This window comes from Branchiostoma lanceolatum, chromosome 16 (genome assembly GCF_035083965.1).
Source record: "Branchiostoma lanceolatum isolate klBraLanc5 chromosome 16, klBraLanc5.hap2, whole genome shotgun sequence".
NCBI lineage: Eukaryota > Metazoa > Chordata > Leptocardii > Amphioxiformes > Branchiostomatidae > Branchiostoma > Branchiostoma lanceolatum.
In genome coordinates, this window is record NC_089737.1 from 4,820,401 (window position 1) to 4,843,784 (window position 23,384).

The following is a 23,384-nucleotide window of genomic DNA, read 5'->3' on the forward strand; positions in this document are numbered from 1 at the left end:
TAGAAATGGACTTTGTGATCATTGAGGCTGGTATAAAGTTTTAACTTGTTAATTGTGTGTTATAAAACGTATCTGTGCATGTATACAGGCACACCTGAAACTGTATCTACTGGTAGAATAAATGAATGAAATGAAACAGTGATCTTATCAATTAACGCCGTCATTACAAGGGTTAACAAATAGAATCTACTAATAAAAATAACACTCTGTCCATAGCTAGAGGCAAACATGGTCACCACGTGCGGCATCCGTGTGACCTTTGCACTTGTGACCTTTGTGCTGTTCCAATCTGCTGGGGCGCAGTGCCCGGATGGGTGCCTGTGTCAGCCTTCCACCACTCACCCCTTGGGAGTCACCTGTACTGGAGGAAAGTATGTGTTTATTTAAGATTGAAATTTGAATAATCTTTATAAAATATTCATCAAAATCATACTAGTATTCAGATGTTTGTTATAAAAATATTCATAATCTTAATCTATGTGAATTTAGTATCAGGAAGCCATATTTTTATTTTTGCATGACGTAAATCAGATCCATGAGAATAAAGTTTAATTAATCTCTCCATACTGTTATCAAGTACACGTACCTGGTTGATTAAGATTTATACATTTGTCATCTCTTACAAGTTTTCCCGCTGGAATAACGCGAGGATGTATAAATTAGACGGTTTTTCATGATGTCAAGAACCAACTGACAGATACTTTATCAATTATTTTTCAATTCCTTGCAGCATCTTGAACATTCCAAGCAATCTTCCCCCGAACATCACATCCCTCACTCTCACCAGTACCGGCATCACCGAGGTCCGAGCCACTGATCTGAAGGGCCTGAAAAGGTTAAGTCGACTCCTACTGCCAAGTAACAAGATATCAACCATCGAGTCGGGTGCCTTTGATGATCTCAGTCACCTTGAGTTCTTCGATATCTCTGGTAACGCTCTAACCGCGTTTCCTTCCGGCCTCTTTCAAAATAACCCTCTTCTCGTGCAGTTAAACGCAGGGTCAAATCAAATTCAAAATCTGTCAGAAGATGACCTAGGAGGGTTGACTCACATGGAGTTCTTAGACCTGAGCGATAACCAAATCTCTTCTGTAGGGGCAAAGGTGTTTCAAGACCTTGATAATCTTAACCGTCTTAGCCTGAGTGGTAACAATCTAACCGACCTCGACTCTTCCCTGTTCGAATACACGCCCAAGCTGTTCAGCATAGACCTTAGTGATAACCAGATTACAAAGATTTCCAAAACCCTGTTTTCCGATGCTAAACGTTTGAGCCAAATCGTTCTCAGCAACAACATGATATCAACCATCGATGACGGCGCCTTTATGGAGCAAAATTACACCCTCAACATTCAACTGAATAACAACCAGTTAACGTCTATTAATAAGAATACATTCAAGTCAAGTGGCAAGGAAGGCATATCAACTTTAACTCTAAACGACAACAACATAACAAGCATTGAAGCTGGGTCATTTGACCACGCTAAGTACCTTAGAACACTAGATCTGTCACATAACGAGCTGACAACTGTCCCTTCTGGCCTAATGTCGGAAAGCGTGTCATTAACCTTAGTCAGCTTCGAGTTCAATAAACTCAAGTCTTTCCCCAAGGGCGTCTTCGGCAGAACAACTAGGGTAGAAACACTCAATCTAGCCAACAACCAACTGACAGAGGTTGGTGAGGGTGCCCTGGATGTGTATTACCTGCAGGAAGTAGATCTTAGCTACAACATGCTCACAGAGATTTCCTTCTCCGGACTTAAAGAAGTTCAAACGATCTCGCTAAACAACAACAAGCTGAAAGCTCCTCCAACAGGTCTGAGCGACGCATCATTTCTGATGACGTTAGATCTCTACGACAATATGATGGATGATATACCCGCTAATGCCTTCGAAGGGTTAGAGAGGCTGACCCGCTTAAACCTTGCAAATTCTCTTAAGGAGAACGGTACTCTTAACGCCCAGGCCTTTTGCAACCTCCCTTCCCTACAATCTCTGGTTTTAGACGAGGATCATTTGCAGTCGGTTCCCACTGATGCCCTGAACTGCCTGTCTAATCTGACATCTCTAACCCTATCTTATAATCAAATTGAGAACGTCACTACCGACTTTGGAAAATCTGCCAACCTTTCAGCGCTATTCCTAAAGGGTAATAGCATCAGTATGGTTCCTACGAATATGCTCACGTCATACGTGAACCTAAGTCGGATTGATTTGACCTCTAACTCGATTACCCACCTGTCGAGTGAATCGTTCCCAAATACCAAGTTAATGAACCTTGACCTGGAGAGTAACCGTATCAGCTTCATCGAAAATGGTGCTTTTGTTGGCCTGTCTAGTTTGGAAACGGTAAATCTCGCGGACAATCAAGCCAGTTATCTGCCTGGTAACATTTTCGCGGGCTTCAAAAACTTGAGCAAAGTGTCCCTTGAGAACAACCCCTGGGCATGTGATTGTTTAATGAAGGATTTCGCCCAATGGCTTAACATGTCGAGTCCAATGCTCGAGATTGAAGTCGAGTGCCGCTCTCCTTCTAAGAACTTCGGAAAGAAGTTACGTGACTTAAGCGTTGATGAACTCACTTGTGACGACTGTAAACCACAAACGTCTGCACCAAAGATCGATCAATCCGGCGGACAAGTACAAGGTACTGTTGGTAAAGACACGACCCTGACGTGTAACGTGACGGCTTGTCCTCAGGCAGACATCTTCTGGACGATTCCTCAGTCTGCCGGAGTCGAACTGTCCAAGTATTCTTACCAGTATAACAGGTTCCGAGTTAACTATGAGAATGGAGGTCTCACAGTGTCCAACACAATGGCGAGCGATGCTGGAGAGTATCATTGCAAGGCACTTAACGGCCTGGGCTCTGACTCCAAGATTGTGAAGCTGACAGTTACATAGATGTAGAGCATGTAGACCAATAAGCTAATAGATTTACAAACGATGGACTTGCAAAAATTTGATGCCATCGTGCCTACAAAGTTTTGTAGGACCAGCCTTAACCTAGAGTTATGCTATAAAACTGCTTACAGTGTCATTTAAGAAATGTCATAATGTTTCGCATAAAGAGCTGCTGAAATAATGATATCTATTCAAATGATTTGAAAATAAGTATCTTTTGCTAAACTTCCGTGATGATTAAAATTGTGATGTTATGAATAGAAGTTGCAAACTTGCAAAAGCTACTCTTTTCCTGGGCATTTTTGAGATATTTTAGATGAACATTTTAATCAATTCTATAATGTCAATTTTGAAATGTTATTGTTTCTGCTTTAAATAAACATTTAAGCCACGCTTTAAAGGGTCAGCTGTTTTCTTTTATATTACACATTTAGAGATAGATGTGATCGTGATTATGCTTAACCCAATATACCACTAGTGCACTGTAGACGTACTATTTTTACTCTTAAAGGCACTCAAAGCATTTTATGAGGCTGGAAAACTGAAAATATTCTAGTTGCTGTAATCTTTATGAAATTGACAATAATGCCACTGTTAAACACATTTGCGTTCGGATTTCAAAAGTGCTCAAAAGCGGCACAAAAATAAGCTACTTGGTGATCTTTTAGTTTCACGCGAGTAGTGTAAATACGATAGCCCCGCCCACCTCCGTCAAAAAGTAGAAATGCAAATTAAAGCATAAAGATGCAAATATTTGACGAACATGCAGTCACTCTCTCATTGGTCGAACCGTTAATTGTGATGGACAGCCAGGATTAGTCTATTAGGGCTTGACTTTTCTATAAGTTCTCACCACACAAATGACATCGTATCTTTGCTCCTTTCATGTCGATATGTAATAGTATAGTGTTATTGAAACTTACTCTGTGTAGAACTGACTAGAAAGTTTATTTTTTTTTATTCAAGTTTCAAGCCTCATAAAATGCTCTGGATGCCGTTCACAATTATACACACAAAATCTCTGCTACAGTAAGTAGTATGCATGAAATACCATACATACGACGACGCTGTCCTTGCCTCATCAGTGGAAGAAATGCGTGACTGCTCAAGCATATCAATGTTATCCTAATCGACGCTGAAGCCATTTTCAAAGATGCTTGGAGTAATTGAGAAGTGTTTGTCGCATATAATGAACATCTTAAAATTCATCGAGGTATCATTTCCAAGAGTTTTTCTTAAAAAAATACTCGTAGATTCCACGTACAGTGTGTCTTTAGGGTACACGGATTTCAATACATTCAATACATTCAATACAAATATAATTTTGGACATCTCTGTAAGAAAATGAATAAGTGTAGTAATGTTCGGAAACCTTAGCTTTCATGACGTATTATTTATTTGTTTATTTATTCAGATTTACCACATATTTGTGGAAGGATTAACAGAACAGGTGACTATCACCTTTTCAATATGTCAACCCAGACCAGACTGTAAGGTTTGGACCATCGTACACCGGGGCATGCCCCTACTCTTTTTCGAAAGGTGTGGGGGTTCTTTAACGTGCGCAGGGTGTTGCTCTCCCCAAACACGGGATCTCCATTTAACGTCCTATCCGAGGGACGTCCCCAACCGAAGCTAGGTACTCATTTACACCTGAGTGAAGTGAGGAAATTTGTGTTAAGTGCCTCTCCCAAGGGCACAACGACCAGGCGCATGTCCAGACATGTCTGGGGGCCAGCCGGGATCGAACTTGGGTTCCCTTGTTTGACAGCCGATTGTTCTAGCCGTTACGCCACACGACGCCACATGAAGCGTGAAGCATATTAAAGCAATTTACCTCGGGCCTCGTCTAGTTTTTCCTCCAACCTATGTGCTATTACTTAAGAAGTATCGGTCAATAACCCTATTAGATAAGAATCTAACCACGTTTGTGGCGAGCTGTGTGGGTGTAGATTTGTGTGGGTGTCTACTGTCTAGTAAGCTTCTAACACTCATCTCTCTCCGTCAGTGGTAAAATTTCGAACAATAACGCATCAGTGGACATGCGTACGACGCTGCAAGAAGCCAGCTATTACTAGAGTGCATCACATGTTACCCATTCTCTTGTAAATATCAGACTTCTCACGTAAGGAAAGTTTTATCCCTTGACCGTGAGTGCCCGAGGACTATGGCTCGGTGATCCCCATATAAGGCATCAGCCATACTCGTATCTACCTGCGATGCAAAATGGCTATTTCAGAATTTCCTGACAAGACGAAGGTCACAAGGATCCAATGTCACACCTTCTTGCGTCCGGCAATATATCTTTCAAGGGACCTTCACATTCAGAAGCAATCCTGTATAAGTGAGACCGTTCCACATCTATCATACAGGTGTTTTTGCTGATGAATGCGTCTTCTTCCCAGGTAAATGACGTGGACCCCGGACGGGCTAATATATCACTCTTTGTACCACTGACAAGTACAAGGGGACGAATGATGGTGCAAGAACTAATACTTTTCTCTTAAATCTTATCTTTCCATCGTGCGATTGATTTATGTAAAATAATCTTGTGAATTATGTATTGCAGTCAGAGTTCTTACTTTTATACGGAAGTCTTGACTTGTCCCCTTTGCCCAGTAGATATAAATAAGCTACTTTTCGGCATTCAAATTGACGGTGAGTAAAATTCACTTTTACCGCAATGCAAAGTAGGTGTGAAAAACATGCTCTTAGGTTCCATTCATACTATCTGCCCCCAAGAGCTTATTTTGTAATTATTCCCAAAAGTGCTATCACCACGATCTTCTAAGTTAAGTATATCTACGACACATTCTTCACAAGAATCATGAAGTGGTGTCAACATCTGGATCGTAATATTACTGCGTCTTTTAAAAGCTCTCTCTACAGTCGAAATAGCTCCTTTCACTTCAGAATTAAATTGTTTCAAGTTGACCGCAAGTACCTCACGAAGAAGAGCTTCACCGTTACCATATAAGGCATTGTTCCTCTCGACTTATATCTACTGTGCATATCTACTGTGCAACGGGGAACAGTCAATATTTTCATATCAAAGTTAGCCTGGAAATTATACCCTCGGTGGCTCCCCGATATCTCCACGGCGCTGGGATTGACCCCCGCCCGTCCAGACAGCTTAGCCCGCTCAGGGTGTTGGTTTACGGACTTGGATTAGATTAGCTCGCGAAAGTAGGGTGGCAGCGGAAGTAGGGTGGCAGCCGAAGTAGAAAAGGCTATCAGAAACGGTTCAATGAAGCAGACTGGGCCCGGTAAAACACCCCTAAGCCGACCCCTAGAGACCGGGACCAGGCTATATCAAAGTTAGAACTCTGACTGCAATACGCATTTTACCGGATCATTTTGCATAAAACATTCCCAAGGCGTAGATATAAGATTCGTGAGAAAAGTGTGAGTTCTGACTCATTTGCACCTTCATTCGTCTTCTTGTACTTGTCGGTACTACAAAGAGTGATATATATGAGTCCGTCCAGGCGTACAGGTCATTTTACCTGGTAAGAAGGCGGATCAAACTCACGACTGTTGGTTCTTTGAACATCAGCAGAACCTATTAACACCATGGCACCGCACCCCGGTCACACCTTCAAGCGTCCATCAATACAGCTCTTGGTAGATATAAATCAAAATCAAAAGTGACCATGATAAAGAATTCTAAAAGTCAGACTTTTGTCGGCGTTGCCGTTCTTGCTAGCAAATATCAGTGCCTTAAGCTTGGCCCAACCTAGACTAAAAAATAAACCTGAATCAAAGTAACTTAAATCTAAAACTAAATTGATAAAGGGATACTCATTCTTATTTTGTTAGTAACCTAACATTATACCGATTTTACATACAAAAGTGGCAGCCTTAACCCATCACACACAACAACGTTGGTATGTCACGTATAATCTCCAAGCAGATCTACACGGTGCACCGAAAATCGTATAAGCCAGAGAAGCTCCGTCAGCCGGGTAAGCTCCAGCCCGCACCGTAGGCTGACTGGAGCTTCTCTTGCTAGAATATACGATTTTCGGTGCAACGTGTAGATCTGCTTGGAGATTACTATACAGACACAAGCAGATGTTTCCAATTAGAATTAAGTCCACAGTGATGTATAGTTTAACAGTTAATTAATTGTTCCCGCTGCTACTGTAGACAGGTCTTAGGAATTTGGGACCTAGCAGGGAACTTGGCCAAGTTACGTTAAGCCCCCCCTCTCACCGGTCCCGCGGCACGCTGGCGGCGTCGCTGCTGCCGATCGAATTGACTTTTAGCATTCAACGAATTTCATCGACAAAAAAAAAAAAAAAATTTTTTTCAAGCTTTGTGTGTTTTGTTGTCTTTTTGGTCATACTTATACGTTTTAAATGATATTCCCGTTATAAAGTCAAGGGTAACACAAATTCAGTTTAGGACGCAGTGACGCCGCCAGCGTGCCGCGGGTCCGCTGAGAGGGGGGCTTTATGGACAGATAGTTGTCACGTTGATCGCATAGTTATTGCCCAAGTGCAAGATGTAGACAGTCTGACTCATCTCAGTGAATGCATGTTGAGCAATTTTTGCATTGTACACGCAGGTACTGATCTATACTAGACATGTCTTGGGTGTTGCTGGATAGTATTCATTTGGATCTTGATACTTAACTTCGCTGATTGCAAATGTCCATCAGTGTACTCTCCTAGTCTCGTTATACAATGATGTGAAAGACGGAGCGACGCCGGTATGAGAGACTAATATAGTTTTCGATAGAAGATAGATTGATGAACATAACTCAAGCTTTAAAGGTCATTTCAATCAAAAGGAATAGCAGATGACTTGGCGTAAATTAGTACGTGTCTACTTTAGATGGTATCTGCTTCAGATGGAGTACAAAACTGAAGATGTTATCTTCCAAACCGTTACAATTCAGCACACTTTGAATGTCGAATAGACGATTAAGAGTACATTGAATTACTACTTTAGGAGCAGACGGGACAATGCGACTGACAAGGCCTTGTCTATGATCAAATGCTTAATGCAATGAATAGTTTGCCAGGCAACTTCGTGCCTGCCCAAAACGCATAAGATGGACAAAGTACATACCAATAAGATGAGTCTGGTTTGCTTGGGAAGAAAATGACGAGCCTGTCACAAGTGATTTCCCGGTCAGGTCTGTGCCGTTGACCTACGCGGTCACGCGCAACACATATCTGACTAACAGCCTGCTTAGGTTGCACCTCAAGTCCATACAAATGATGCCATTTGATCGATATCATGTCAAACATTTATCTCGGTTACGTCTTAGATGTAAGGCATAGGAATGTATGGAATAAATGTGCTGTCGTGGTAGGTTGTCGGTGAGGGCATCAGTCAACAGACCAGGTACAAGCTGTAGTGGTAGATAGTAGGTAAGTCTCGGAAGTGAAACTTCTATGGGAATTACTAAGAGACTTAAGTAAGGGATGGAGACGGTAAGTACTTTTGAGAAGTATGATTGCATACATTTGTCCTAATGAAGTGTCATTCATGTCCGTAAATGACCACATGGGTAAAGAGATTTACCTTTACGTGTACGTTAGGGAAATTAAATTACTGACAAACAATCTAAGGCACGGAATCTTTGACAATGAAGGAGGTTTGTCGCTGACATGTACATAGATCGGTTACTAATCATGGAATGTATCTTAAATTCAATCTTTATCAAAAAATCTGGCGGGCAGAAGTCAGAATTGTGCTATTCTGGCAGGGAGTTAGTGAGGCGGTTACATCCGCTTCATATTAAAATTCGTAAATAGTTATACCACATGAACAATTTAAAATAACATACAATGAAATGTCTGCGCCGTAAGGCCGATCTTTGTACAACGTACCATGGACGCTAATCATCTAGTATTCAACAGTTCAACACGTACATGTATTGGTGAGAGTTGAATGTCCCAAATATTGAACGTAAGAAGGTACCACCCTTTTGACCCGCGAAGTTCTTCTAGCTGGACCCAGTCTAACATTGTTGATGTCTACAAGTAAATCGCTGATATCATACCGCCCCTCAGCGGCATTAATGCAACAAATATTGAACATGGTACATTATTATAGCCATTTGTAGATTCTTGCCTATCAGGACTACAGTCAGCCAACATCTTTCATATTCAATACATCAAGATGGATAGTATTGAATCTCGATGATTAACTTCACTGATTGCAAATGTCCATCAGTGTACTCTCCTAGTCGCATTACACAATGATGTGAACTATGGAGCGACGCCTGTTTGAAAGACAAATACAGTTTTTTGATAGAAGAGGGATTGTCGATAATAACACAAGCCTTAAAGGTCATTTCAATCTAGGAATAGCAGACGACTTGGCGTAAGTAATGGCTATAAAGACATAGAATTCGTATGTGTCTACTTTAGATGGTATCTGCTTCAGATGGAGTACAAAACTAAAGATGTTTTCTTCCAAACCGTTGCATATCAGCTCGCTTTGATTGTCGAAAAGGCGATTAAGAATGCATTGAATTACTATTTTAGGAGCAGACGGGACACAGGGCGACTGATAAAGACTAGTGTATAATGAAATGCTTAATGCAATGCATCGTTTGCTGGGTAACTTCGTGCCTGACCAACACACAGAAGATTGACAAAGTACATACCAATAAGATGAGTCTGATTTGCTGGGGAAGAAAATGACGAGCCTGTCACAAGTGATTTCCCGTTCAGGTCTGTGTCGCTGACCTTTGGTCACGCGCAACACATATCTGACGGACAGCCTGCTAAGGTTACACTTCAAGTCCATGCAAATGATGCCATTTGATCGATATCCTGTCTAAAGTTTATCGCTCGGTTACTTCTTAGATGTAAAGTATGGGAAGGTATGGAATAAATGTGCTGTCATGGTAGGTTGGCGGTGAGGGCAGGAACAAGCTGTAGGTGTAGATATTATAGGTAAGTCGCGGAAGTGAAACTTCAATGGGAATTACTAAGAGACTTAAGTAACGGATGGAGAAGTAAGCACTTTTGAGAAGTATTATTGCATACATTTGACGTCCTCACGCAGGATCGTTTACGTCCGTGTACAAATGGCCACATGGGTTAAGAGATTTACCTTTGCGTTAACGGGATCGAGGGAAACTACTGACAAACAATCTAAGGCACGGAAACTTTTACCATGCATAAAGGTCTGTCGCTGACATGCCCATAGATTCGTTACTAATTATGGAATGCATCTCTCCTAGTCTCATTGCCCAGTGATGGGAAATACCGAGCGACGCCGGTTTGAGAGACAAATATAGTTTTTGATAATAGATCGATTGTGAAACATAACTCAAGCGTTATAGGGCATTTCAATCAAAGAATAGCAGATAACAACGTAAGGTATGTCTGTAAAGACATCGAATTATTACGTGTCTACTTTCGATGGTATCTGCTTAAGGTGGAGTAAAGAACTGAAGATGTTATCTTCCAAACGGCGGCAATCCAGCACACTTTGATTGTCGAAAAGACGATTAAGAATGCATTGAATTCCCATTTTAGAAGCAGACGGCCGTGACACAGGCGACTGATAAAGCCTTTTTCTATAACTTTTCTTGACTAGGGCGAAAGGCGCTCTCTCACACATAATCCTTCAGGGAAAAGCGGAAGATACGCGGCAGTGGGGACGTCCCCGTCGGTCGCGGATCACAGATCTAAAGGAGTGGACCGGTCATTCAGCCAACCAGATGACAAGACTGTGGAATACCGCCATCAGTGGAAGGCCTTCAGTGAAAGCTATGCCTCCCCGACGGCTGACTAAGCTATGTGAGAGAGAGAGAGAGAGAGAGAGAGAGAGAGTGAGTGAGTGAGTGAGTGAGTGAGTGAATGAGTGAGTGAGTGAGTGATAAGGAAATTCTTAATGCAATGCATAATTTGCTAGGTAACTTCGTGCCTGCCCAACACACATAAGATGGAGAAAGAACATACCAATAGGATGAGTCTGGTTGGGTGGGGTGAAAAAATGACGAGCCTGTTACAAGAGAATTCCTGTTCAGGTCCGTGTCGTTGACCTACGCGGTCACGCGCAACACACATCTGACAGACAGCCTGCTTAGGTTACACCTCAAGTCTATTCAAATGATGCCATTTGATCGATATCCTGTAAAATAAAATTCCGCTCGGTTTCTTCTTAGATGTAAAGCATATCGCCCCTCAGCGGCATTAATGGAGCAAATATCGATATGGTGCAATATCATAGCCATTAGTAGATTCTTGCCTCTCAGGACTTCAATAAGCTAAAATCTTTCATATTCAATACATCGAGATGGATAGTATTGAATCTTGATAGTTAACCCCACTGATTGCAAATGTCCATCAGTGTTTCCTCCTAGTCTCATTACACAATGATGTGAAATACGGAGCGACGCCGGTATGAGAGACTAATACAGTTTTTGCTAGAAGATAGATTGTCGAACATAGCTCAAGCTTTCTAGGTCATTTCAATCAAAAAGGAATAGCAGATGACGGCGTAAGGAATGTCTCTAAAGACATAGAATTAGTGTGTGTCTACTTAAGATTGTATCTGCTTTAGATGGTGTAAAGAACTGAAGATATCTTACCGCTGTTATCTTACCGTTGCATTTTCAGCACGCTTTGATTGTCAAAAAAAGAAGTAAGAATGCATTAGATTACTATTTTAGGAGCAGACGGGACACAGGCGACTGAAAAAGCCTTTCCTATAATGAAATACTTAATGAAATGCATAGTTTGATGGGTAACTTCGCGCCTGCCCAACACACATAAAATGGACAAAGTACATACCATTAAGATGAGTCTGGTTTGGTGGGGAAGAAAATGACGAGCCTGTCACAAGTGATTTCCCGTTCAGGTCCGTGTCGTTGACCTACGCGGTCACGCGCAACAAATATCTGACAGACGGCCTGCTTAGGTTACACCTCATGTCCATACAAATGATGCCATTTGATCGATATCATGTCAAACATTTATCTCGGTTACTTCTTAGATGTAAAGCATAGGAAGGTATGGAATAGATGCGCTGTCATGGTAGGTTGGAGGTGAGGGCATCTGTCAACATACCAGGAGCCAGATGTAGCTGTAGATACTAGGTAAGTCGCGGAAGTGAAACTTGAATGGGAATTACAAAGAGACTTAAGTAAGGGATGGAGAAGTAAGCACCTTTGAGTATTATTGCATACATTTGTCCTCATGCAGTATCGTTCATGTCCGTAAATTCCCACATGGGTGAAAAGATTTACCTTTACGTATACGGGAGGGAAATAACTGACAAACAATCTAAGGCACGGGATATTTGACTATGAATGTTCACAGATCCGTTACTAATTTTGGAATGCATCTTAAAGTTTCATCACCATATTTACAAGCAGAAGCCGAGTTGTAAAAATTTTCCTTTAGGCATAGAATAAGTACCCACTTTAGATGGTATCTGCTTAAGATGGAGTACAAAACTTAAGATGTTATCTTCCAAACCGTTGCATATGAGCACACTTTGATCGTCGAAAAGACGATTAAGAATGCAGTGAATTACTATTTTAGGAGAAGACGGGACACAGGCGACCGATAAAGCCATATTTTGCTAGGTAACTTCATGCCTGCCCAGCACACATAAGATGAACAAATTAAAGTACATACCAATAAGATGAGTCTAATTTGGTGTGGAAGAAAATGACGAGCCTGTCACAAGTGATTTCCCGTTCAGGTCCGTGTCGTTGACCGACGCGGTCCGCCCAACACATATCTGACAGACATATCTGCTTAGGTTCCACCTCAGGTCCATGCAAATGATTCCATTTGATCGATATCCTGTCTAACATTAATCGCTCGGTTACTTCTTAGATGTACAGCATAGGAAGGTACGGAATAAATGTGCTGTCATGGTAGGTTGTCGGTGAGGGCATCAGTCAACACACCAGGAACAAGCTGTAGTGGTAGATATTAGGTAAGTCGCGGAAGTGAAACATAGATGGGAATTACTTAGCAGTAAAAAGACAGTTAAGGGATGGAGACGTTCCAAAAAAAAACTTTTGACGAGCATTATCGCATATGTCGATAAATGCCCACATTTGTAAGGTAATCTATATTTAAGTAGACAGCAGGAAATTGGAGACAAACGACCCAAGACAGGGCATCTTTGACCATGAAGGTCTGTCACTGACACATCCATAGTATCATAACCCATTGCGGTATGGATTTGAGACTGTTATAGCTTTAGTTTTACTACAAGCAAATATCCCATTGTAAAGGTTTGCAAATGGAATATGTGTGAAGAAAAACAAAACTAGAATTTATGATTAGTAGGTAGTAGGTAGTACGTACATATTTGTTTTCAGGATACATTAACTTTCCAGCATATATTGACCTTGATACGCTGATGAAGGTTAGACATCCAGGTAATAAGATACGCCCAAAATAGTTATTCAAGCAACTGGACGAAATTTTCAAAATTTTATCCGGTTGCTTGAGTAACTATCATGGGCGTATATTGAACTTCTTAACAAACTGTACCCTCTATGGTTTGTCTCTGGACTCAAATGACAGACCTTTTGCAACACCACCATGCCGTTAAAATCAGATCACCTTGGACCTCTGTTTCCCCTCGGACCCCTCCCTCTAACTGATTTAGACACAGTAGCAACTGAAACCTCAGAAATCCAGCCTAATATCTATATTGATAATTATCTTTTGGAGGCTTTGGACACAGGGTTCATCTTTGGCACATGTTTTCTAGTATCTTACTGAAGACACATTGTCGAAGTAAGAGACTCAGACAGTCCGACATGTCGAAACCATTCGCATCTACGCATACGTGAATAGACGTGGTGAGTGCTTAGGTTTATCCAATAGTTCACCAAGTACCCAGCAATATGAAACGTGAGAAGATGTCACCCTATCTGACCCAGGAGAGTCATTCTACTCGGACCAAGCCTAATGTCATTTTCTTACGTTGATGAAGGTTAGACTTCGAGACAAAAAACAGTTACTCAAGCAGCTGGATAAAATGTTGAAACAGTTAGAACCTTCAGAAAGCGTCTGAGACACTGACGAAAGACAGTGGATGCTGTCTGAAACGTCTGATTGTTCCAAGATTTTATCAGGTTGCTTGTCAATGAGTAACTGTTTTGGGCGTAACATTCTTGATGTCTACAACTGAATCATGGACATGTTGTCGCCCCCCAGCGTCATTATTGGACAAATATCGAAGATGGTGCATTAGCAATTGGTGATCCTTTGCCTCTTGGGACAACAATAAGCTAACATCTGGCAAACTCAACACATGAAGATGAAAAGTATCGAGTCTTGATAATTGACTTAAAAGGTTGCTAATGCTCATGGATATACTGCCCTAGAGACAATACCGTATGGTCTAGAAATACGGAGCTACGCCGGTTTGAATAAAGGTTATCCTGAAAAAATGAATAGTCTTCTGTTGAAAGATTTATTGCCCAATAAACAGTAACGCAAGCTTTACAGATAATTTCAACTAAAGAAATAGCAGTTGGGAATGTCTACTTAAAAGACACAAAAATTGTATGGTTGTGTAGACTTTGAATGAATTTTGTTTGAATGGAGTGAAGACCAAAATATGTTTACTCCAAACCGTTGCAGGCGATCACACTCATATTGTCAAAACGACCATCAAAATTTATTGAATTGCGTTTTATGCCCAAAAAAAATGGACACATGAAACAGAAAAAGCAGTTTGTACTGTTATGGAAGAACATCCTCCATGCAATGCATATGTTGTTTACCCGACATCTTTGTGCCTACCCGATAAGCTTAGAGTGCCCCGAGTGTAATCTGGGTACAGCGCAGTAGGGATGTGGTGCCCTCTGCAACCTTTTCTGTTGTTTAATGGGTGAATGAACCCAATAAGTACATAACAACACAAAAAGGGAAAAAATCAAATATTTTTTTCTCTACTTATCAAAGTAATAAAATCAAACTTTGCAATGACCCGCATGTTAGTAACAAAGTTGTATAACCAAGACAATACAATCTGCAACTTTCCGTTAAAAAAATGTCAAACGCGTCTTAAGATTTAAAATTGCAATTCTGTCATGTCAAAGTTGTATCAAACTGTCTAATTTCATCAATTTTTGCAACTTAAAAATTACTTTCTCACAGTAGAATTAGCTCTGCTATTGGTATGTATAGAAATACGGCATGTGATTGTGGCGCCTGTTTTGTAATTCTAAGAAAGCAATGTAAAGAAAGCAATGGCTCTGTTGAACTGCACATGTGCTAGTACTGTAAGTCATTGTCCGACTAAATAAGATTTGTGTAATCCTTGATAATCGGAATATCATGCAAAATGCACAAATATGACCTTTTCACATAATAAATTCGCTCAAAGTTCCATCAAAGCGCTCGGTCGCAGCGAGATCGCCGCCCAGTGGAATAGGTGCGTAAGCCAGGCTTCAATTTTTCATCCGATGTGGACGCCGCAGCTTGCTACCAGTAGCACACTGAGATTTGGTAGGAAACGTTTACTGAGCTGAACCCATTTGGAGATTCTATTGTACAGGCCCCCTTTTGAGACGGACAAAGTACCTACAAGTAGTACCTTAAAGATTAGCCTCGTGAGGGAGAAAATGACAAGCTTGCCACAAGTGATTTCCCGTTCAGGTTGGTGCTGCTGACCTACGGGAAAGCCCAGCAAATATTGGACAGCCTGCCTGCCTTGGTTCCCCTCAGCCCATAAAAAGCGAACCTATGTGATGGATCTTCTGTCTAACTTATAGCCTGTGAAGTTTTACTTACTGCTGAGATGTAAAGCCCCGTGAAAGTGTGCATGACCGTGTCGTGGTGATAGGTTGGAGGTGAAGACCAGGAGCCAGCTGTAGTTGAAGATAGCTACAGCGTGGGAGGAAAATTTACACGGAAATTATCTAATAGTTTTAAGAGACTAAAAGGATGGAGAAGTCCTTTGAGAAGCATCGGTGCATGCATTTTACGTCCCATCGCAGTATCGATTATGCCCATGAATGCCCATATTTTCAAAGAGACTTACCCTCAAGTATACAGGAGGAAACGCAGGGAAAACAGAGACCTCATCCGTGAATAGTTTCATCAGGTTGGTAAGTCACTGAATAAAAAGACTCTTTTTACACTACCAAGAGATTCATTCACGTTTCGGTGACCATCGTGTCAGAATTGCCTTGAAGAAGGTGACAGATGGTCACCGAAACGTCGATGGAATGAATCTCTTGGTTGTGTAAAAAGAGTATTTTTATTCAGTGACTTACCAACCTGATGAAACTATTCACGGATGAGGTCTCTGTTTGCACTGCGTTTCCTCTTGTATATCCCTTATGCAAAAGACTTCCACATTCGCATTATCTTTGCTTGGTCATGTACACCTTTGATTAACTTCATTAATTTATTACGCAAATTAGGAACCTATTTGTATAATTGGTATCTGTTAATTTTCCACCTGTCATGAAATACATATGGTATGTGTTTGAGTTTTATAATGGGAAACCTTGCAAATATATATTTTCCTCACTAATTATGCAAATTGTGTCCCAATTTGTATAATTTGTGTCCTAATTTGTATAATATGCACCTCAGTATGTACGTCTCTGTCTAAGCTACATGAATACTAGAATATCATGAAAATCCGTCGTTCCCTTGTTCAGTTATTCTCCTTGGAAGACTTTACCAAAAATGTCCCTGCAGTTGCACAGCAAGCTGCTAGAGACCCCAAACCTACACCACTACACTTCTGACAGACAGACACAGAAACAGACATACCCAAAACAATCCGTTTTTAATGGAGATAATAACCTAAGACACGGAATCTTCGACCATGAGGGTCTGTCGCACAGATTCATAGCTCTGGAACTAATTGTAATATGCATTTTAAAATCTTATCGCTTAGATTTTTGACAAGCACAAATCGCTTGTTCGCATTCGTGTATTATAAAGGGGAAAACAGGATAACAACGCTTAAATTTACCGTAAGTAATTAGTAGCACGTTTGTCTTACTTTCAAGGATACCCTGGCCTTCTTTACAAAGTCTTCCCTAGATGGGTTTCCAATGGACTCGCGTCAAATGACAGACCGTTAACATCACCATCATGCGTTTAAAATTCAGGTCACTCAATTATCCTTGGCCAAAGGCTTTGCTCTCTCTTTGAAATCTTGACGGAAGGTTTGAACATAGGGTTATCTTGCAGCCTACATAGTTATTGACCAAATGATTACCTTCGCCGAGAAGGTTATGCAGAGGGTAGCGTTTGTATGTGTGTGTGTGTGTGTGTGTGTGTGTAATGTACAGCATAACTCGAGAAGGCTTAGATGGATTGTCTTGATATTTGGTAGGTGGGTAGGTCTTGATGAGACTAGGAAATGATTAGATTTTGGGTCCCCTAGCGGCTTGTTACGGTACTGCAGCGGAACTTCCTGTTTCAATATCTCGTGTTCTGGACAAGCTATGGAACTGATTTTTGAGTGGTAGATAGCTCTTTGAACAGAGAGTAAGTGGTATAGGTTTTGGCCCCCTAGCGGCTTTTTTGGAACTGCAGGAGCAGGTTTTGGTTCAGACTTTGAAAGGGAGTAACTCAAGAAGGGCTTGATGGATGGTTATGATTTTTGGTAAGTAGATAGCTTGAGTGATGATGTACATGATTAGATACTTATTATGCAAATCAGTATCTAATTTGCATGATTAATGAGGAAAGTTTATACATCGGCCAAATTCCACGACAGGACTCTCAAACATGTGACATATGTAACTGAAGAAGAGAGAAATATTAATAGATATCAATTATGCAAATGAATACCTAATTTGCATAATTAATGAGAAAATACTATAACTCAAGATGGGCTTGATGGATGGTAATGATTTTTGGTATGTAGATAGCTTACGTAATGCTTTGTATGATTGGACGATAATTATGCAAATCAGATTTTAATTTGCATAATTAATGAGACAACTTTAAAAACCCGCTGTATTCCATGATTTGACTATTGACATATGTGACATTTGTTACTGAGGAATTTTGATAGATAAAGATATGCAAATGTTGGCCTAATTTGCATAATTAATGAGAAACTACTATAAAACCATACAGGGGAAAGGATGGCAATTTCATACTTGTGTCATTTGAAAGTTATGTGAATGTGAACATTGTTCAATCAAATTATGGTAATAAGGACCCCATTTGCATAATTCATGATAAATGTTACTTTGTTAGCATAACCTTCTTTGTTACGCTCATACTTTTGTTTTTTGGGTGAAGAAGATCAACTGGTATGATTTATAATTGATGACAAACACCCCTGATATGTCAGTCATAAAGGTTAAAATCATATGGCGAAGGTATGAGGTCGTGGAACTCTAGTTGCTAATGCAGTCAGACTCGTGTCGAGATTGTTCTTATGTAAGGGGATACACGCGGTGAATGCTTTTTGAAAGTACTAGTCCATACCAGACATAACTTGTATGTCTAGACGTCTAGACGTGGAGAGAAAGAAATCACCTTGTTGTCCGAAAAGTTTTACATAATATGGCACTTATATGACCTGCGAAAGTTCTCCTCGGACCCAGCCTATCGTTGTAACTGTCTATAAAGATATCATAAATATATCTGAATAAAGGTTGAAGTGTAGTTGCCAACACAAGAATTGGACTTTCCCAAATTTTACTGTTCAAGTCTTCGACTGTTCTCTCTCTGTCAAGGCAATCCACTGCTTCTGTGACGTCACGTTATGCAGATAGGACACGTGATTCGGTGAGCAGTGGATCATGTGTTGCAGAAAGTCTATGGCGTCCCCTGTCTCTGTCTCATTCCTTGACAAAGACTGGAGTTGCACAGTCGAATATTTGGGGTAATTACGTAATTCCAAAATTTTGTTGGTATTTACAGTTGATTCTTGATTCAGATATGACTTTTACCAACACAGATGAACTTTCAAGTGAATATTATACATATTGAACATTATATCCCCCCCAGCGGCGTTATCATTATTGTAGCAAATATATAATAATATCGAATATGGCGCATTAGTCTTCAGGTACCTTCTGCCTCTGAGGACAGCAATCAGCTACCATGTGTCAAACTAGACACATTAAGATAAAAAGTATCGAATCTTAGTAATTGACTTCACTGATTGCAAAATTAATGTACATCGGTGTACTGCTCTAGGGACCGTGTTGTACAATCTAGAAATACAACGCTAGTTGGAATAAAGATTATCGTAAGGAGACCAACAGTCTCCTGCCAGGAGATTCACCAAATATCCAACATAACTCAAGTTTACAGATAATTTCAACCAAGGGAATAGCAGATGACTTGGATTTAGGAATACATGCTGCGAAGACATAAAAGTTAGATCTATCAGCTTTGAATTGAACCTACATTGGGTGGATCTATATGGTATAAAGACCCGAAGATCTTATCTCCAAACCACTGCATTCCATTACACTCTTAATGTTATAGAGACGATCAGGAATGCACTTAACTACGGTTTATCGCCGTGACTTTGCAAAGATAACGCATATAGTACTTTAATGGCAGAAATACATACTATACGTTTATAAAAGCTGGGCATTCAGTTGATAAGTTACACAAGCACTCAATCAAACAATACTCAAGCAGCTGGGTAGATTTTGGAAGCGGTCAGACGTCTCAGGTAGCATCCACTAACTTTCGTCAATGACTGAGCAAGTTTTGTCGACCAATATGTTAAGCCAAAAACTATGAATAAAAAAGAAAATTGTGTGTTTAGACAAATTTTAGACAGTTGAATAGGAAACAAAATTATGACAGCATCAAGACAAGTTTGATGTTAATGAATCAATTAAATCTATTTTTGTGAAGTACAGAAGCTAATGTTGCCTCCTCATTGTAGTAAGATAAGGTCCTAGGTGCGGAAAAGTTTGACACATTAATTGGCCACCTGTCCTGCTCAGGATGTGAATGTACATTCCCTCATATATTGCCTGTCTAATCCCACGTTCAAACCAGCGGAGGTAGCGGTCTAATATATCTGTGGATTTGAATTTCAAAGGTTGTCCCTAGTACTTGTGCTGTAGATGGTGGAAAATCGCGGGCTAGGATTACAATGTCAATGTGTTTCGGTTAAATACTCGTTGGTGACAGATCTTGCTCAGTCACTGCCGAAAGTTTAATGGTAGTGAGGGCAACTTGAAACGTATGTTTTCAAAATCTTTTTTAATTTTTTTAAAGGATTTTTTTTTAAATTTTTATCTAATTCATTTTGCAAAATAAAAAATAATCACAATAATAATGCAATAAGGCAACACATATACCACGGATCCAAGGCAAAAGTATGACACAATAAACAAATTAAAGACAAGAATTAAGAATCAAAATAATACCAGCCAACTAACACAACACTAACACAAGAGAGAAATCGATGATAAAACTTTTTTAACAGCAATCAAGTAACTGTTTTCAAAGTCTTTCCAGGTGCTTGGGTAACTGTTAAGTTATGAATGCAAGGCACATTTTGCCTGGTAACTTTGCACCTGCCAAGAGGACTGCCAAGGTCAAACAGTACATTGACGCTTGGTTTGGTGAGGGAGAAAATGACTAGGCTGTCACAAGTGATATCCCATATGCATCAAGGTTAGTCCTGCTGACGTACTAAACGGTCGCGCGCAACACATACCGGACATCCCGACATACATCAAGTCCATGCAGAGTAATGGATGTGCTGTCAAAGATTTAGCGTGTGAAGTTTTAGTTCCGTCTTAGATATAAAGCACAGGAAGGATAGAATAAATGTGTTGTGATTATAGGCTGGAGATGAGAGCATCAGTGAACACAGCAGGAGCCAGCTGAAGTTGAAGATAGCCTCAGCGTGGGAGGGAGATTTAAATGGGAGTTATCTAACAGTGCTAAGAGACTTGAGGGAATAGCAGATGACTTGGATTTAGGAATATCTGCTGCGAAGACATACAATTTATATCTATCTGCTTTTTTTATGTTAAGAAATATTTTAGACAGTTGAATATGAAAAACAAAGTTATGACAGCGTCAAGATAAGGTTAATGTTAATGAATCAATTAACTCCATTTTTGATCAGTACAGGAGCTGATGTTGCCTCCTCGTTGTAGTGTAGTAAGGTAGGGTCTTAGGTGTGGAAAAGATTGACACATTGGCCTCCTGTCCTGTCTAGGGTGGGATTGTACTTACCCTCATATATTGCCTCTTTAATCCCACGTTCCAGCGGAGTTATAATATACATAGCGGTCTAGTATATCTGTGGATTTAATATTGTGTATTAGTTGGTTGAAAATGGTAGTGGAGCGGCCGCTAGTGATAGGTCTGCAATGTTGTGTTTTTTTCCTGTTAAATGCCTTTTTTTTTTAAGTACCTTGTGGTCGACGGACCTTGTCACAGACAAAAGGTATTGGACGCAACCTGATCCAGTTCTTCCCAGAGTTACCTTTTTTCACAAACTTTTTATAAATGCAATGCATAGTTTGCCTGGTAACGGGCGGCCAAAGTTCACACATTGACGCTTAGTTTTGTGAGGGATAAAATGGCTAGGCTGTCACAAATGATATCCCATATGCATCCAGGTTAGTGCTGCTGACGTACTCAACGGTCGCGCGCAACACATACCGGACATCCCGACATACATCAAGTCCATGCAGAGTACTCTCGCGTAATGGATGTGCTGTCAAAGCTTTAGCGTGTGAAGTTTTAGTTGCGTCTTATATATAAAGCACAGGAAGGATACTATTAGAATAAATGTGTTGTGATTATAGGCTGGAGATGAGAGCATCAGTGAACACACCGGTACCAGGAACCAGCTGAAGTTGAAGATAGCCCCAGCGTGGGAGGGAGACTTAAATCGGAGTTATCTAACAGTGCTAAGGGTCTTAAGTGATGGAAAAATGAGCATTTCTACAAGCATTATCACATGCAGTTAACGTCCCTATGTAGTATACATGATGTCAGTAAGAGCCCACATTTGTAAAGAGACTTATCTAAAAGTTTTTTGTGGGAGAGAAATGACTGACAAACCAGCCTTTATACGGAATATTTGGCCATGAAGGTCTGTCATCGATGATGGCAGATTCATAGAACCTGTAATTGTGGTGTTACTTTTCCTGCTTTCTATTAAACAAGCACAAATCGCGTTGGAAACACAACAAAATCATGAAGGTTTTACCGACAAATGAACAAAAAAATTTATAATGATTTAACAAACTTGTCTTCGGGATACAACGGTTCTGGCTCCGTCGCCACCAAAACAGCTTTCAACCAATCAGAGGGTTTGATAAAGCACTGCTCAAGCAAAAGCGCAAAGGACGCTGGTAGCCTATCAACAAATCAGGTTACGTCTCACATCGTGACTTCAGGTTCAGAACAAATTAACCGCCTAATTGTGCCAAATAAGGATAGCTCATTAATTATTCATGAGCAACTGTCAGTAACGTCACCAGAATCGTGTCTACCGGGGCTAAAGAGCAGGGCCCCTACGCGAGCGAGCTAACGAATCGAGTGATAGGGGCTCTGCTTTCAGGAGGGCGGGGTACAACGACTTTCAAGCATACATTGACCTTCTTTACAAACTGTGTCCTCGATGGTTCTTCCATGTACTCGCGTCAAATGACAGACCTTTTGCACCACCACTAACTTTTTCATTCAGGTCACCTCTGGCTCTTGCTCTCTGTAATTCTGATTTAGACAGAGTAGCCGCTAAAAGCTCAGAGGGGCCGCCTAATCTTTGAGATCAGAACGTGTCCAACGCTATCAAAGAGAAACTTACAGACGTCAAGCCAGCTGTAATTCAAGCGTCCTGGCACACGTTCGACCTGGATGACCTACTAGTGGTCCAGCTTAGATGTACGACCTTTGATGGACGCTCCAAGGGTCCGTTCCATCGAACGTGCTACGCTTGTAGGCGACCTCATTTCGGAAAACGCTGTGTAGACCAACTAGTATACTGCCAAATAGCAATTACTCAGACTTGATTATTTATTACATTTATTTAGTTTTAAAATGATTCCTGTCAGAAAACGGAATAGTTTGAAAAGTTGGGATAACTTCTATTTGTTAAGTGTTATCCCATCAATTTACTACAAGATACATCTAGACATTTCTTAGTAATAAATTAATAGAATAACACTCCCTTATCCCGTTAATTCACTAGTAAGAGATATCTAAAAACTCTAGTGTATTGATGGGATAGCAATCCTTTATTCCATTAATTTAGTAGTTTGTGACAGACATTATCACTTGTAAAAGTAGTTATCACGGTTTTGCGATTGAAATACTTTTTGGAATTTAAAAAAAGGATAAATAGCTTTCTCAAGCAACAGGTTATGATTTTGGCAACAATCGCATGTACAACTTTTCGTCAGTGGAACTATCAAAAATCCAGTTCCTTTAGTAACTGCTATTTGACGTATCTTATAACCTAGATGTCTAACTTTCATCGAAGTATTAAGTTTGATATTCTCCTGGTGACATTAAGACCTTTATTCCAAGTTAAATAAGCTTTCTCCAACTAATA

General features: G+C 40.4%; 1 protein-coding gene across 1 annotated transcript; it reads left to right on the forward strand.

Moving 5' to 3' along the window:
* The first annotated feature begins 220 nt into the window (after positions 1-220).
* On the forward strand, positions 221-3,296 carry LOC136422014 (insulin-like growth factor-binding protein complex acid labile subunit). The gene is made up of 2 exons (XM_066409624.1): positions 221-371; positions 731-3,296. The coding sequence occupies exons 1-2, from the start codon at positions 229-231 to the stop codon at positions 2,901-2,903; spliced, it is 2,316 nt and encodes a 771-aa protein (XP_066265721.1). The 5' UTR covers positions 221-228; the 3' UTR covers positions 2,904-3,296.
* Positions 3,297-23,384: the final 20,088 nt, after the last annotated feature.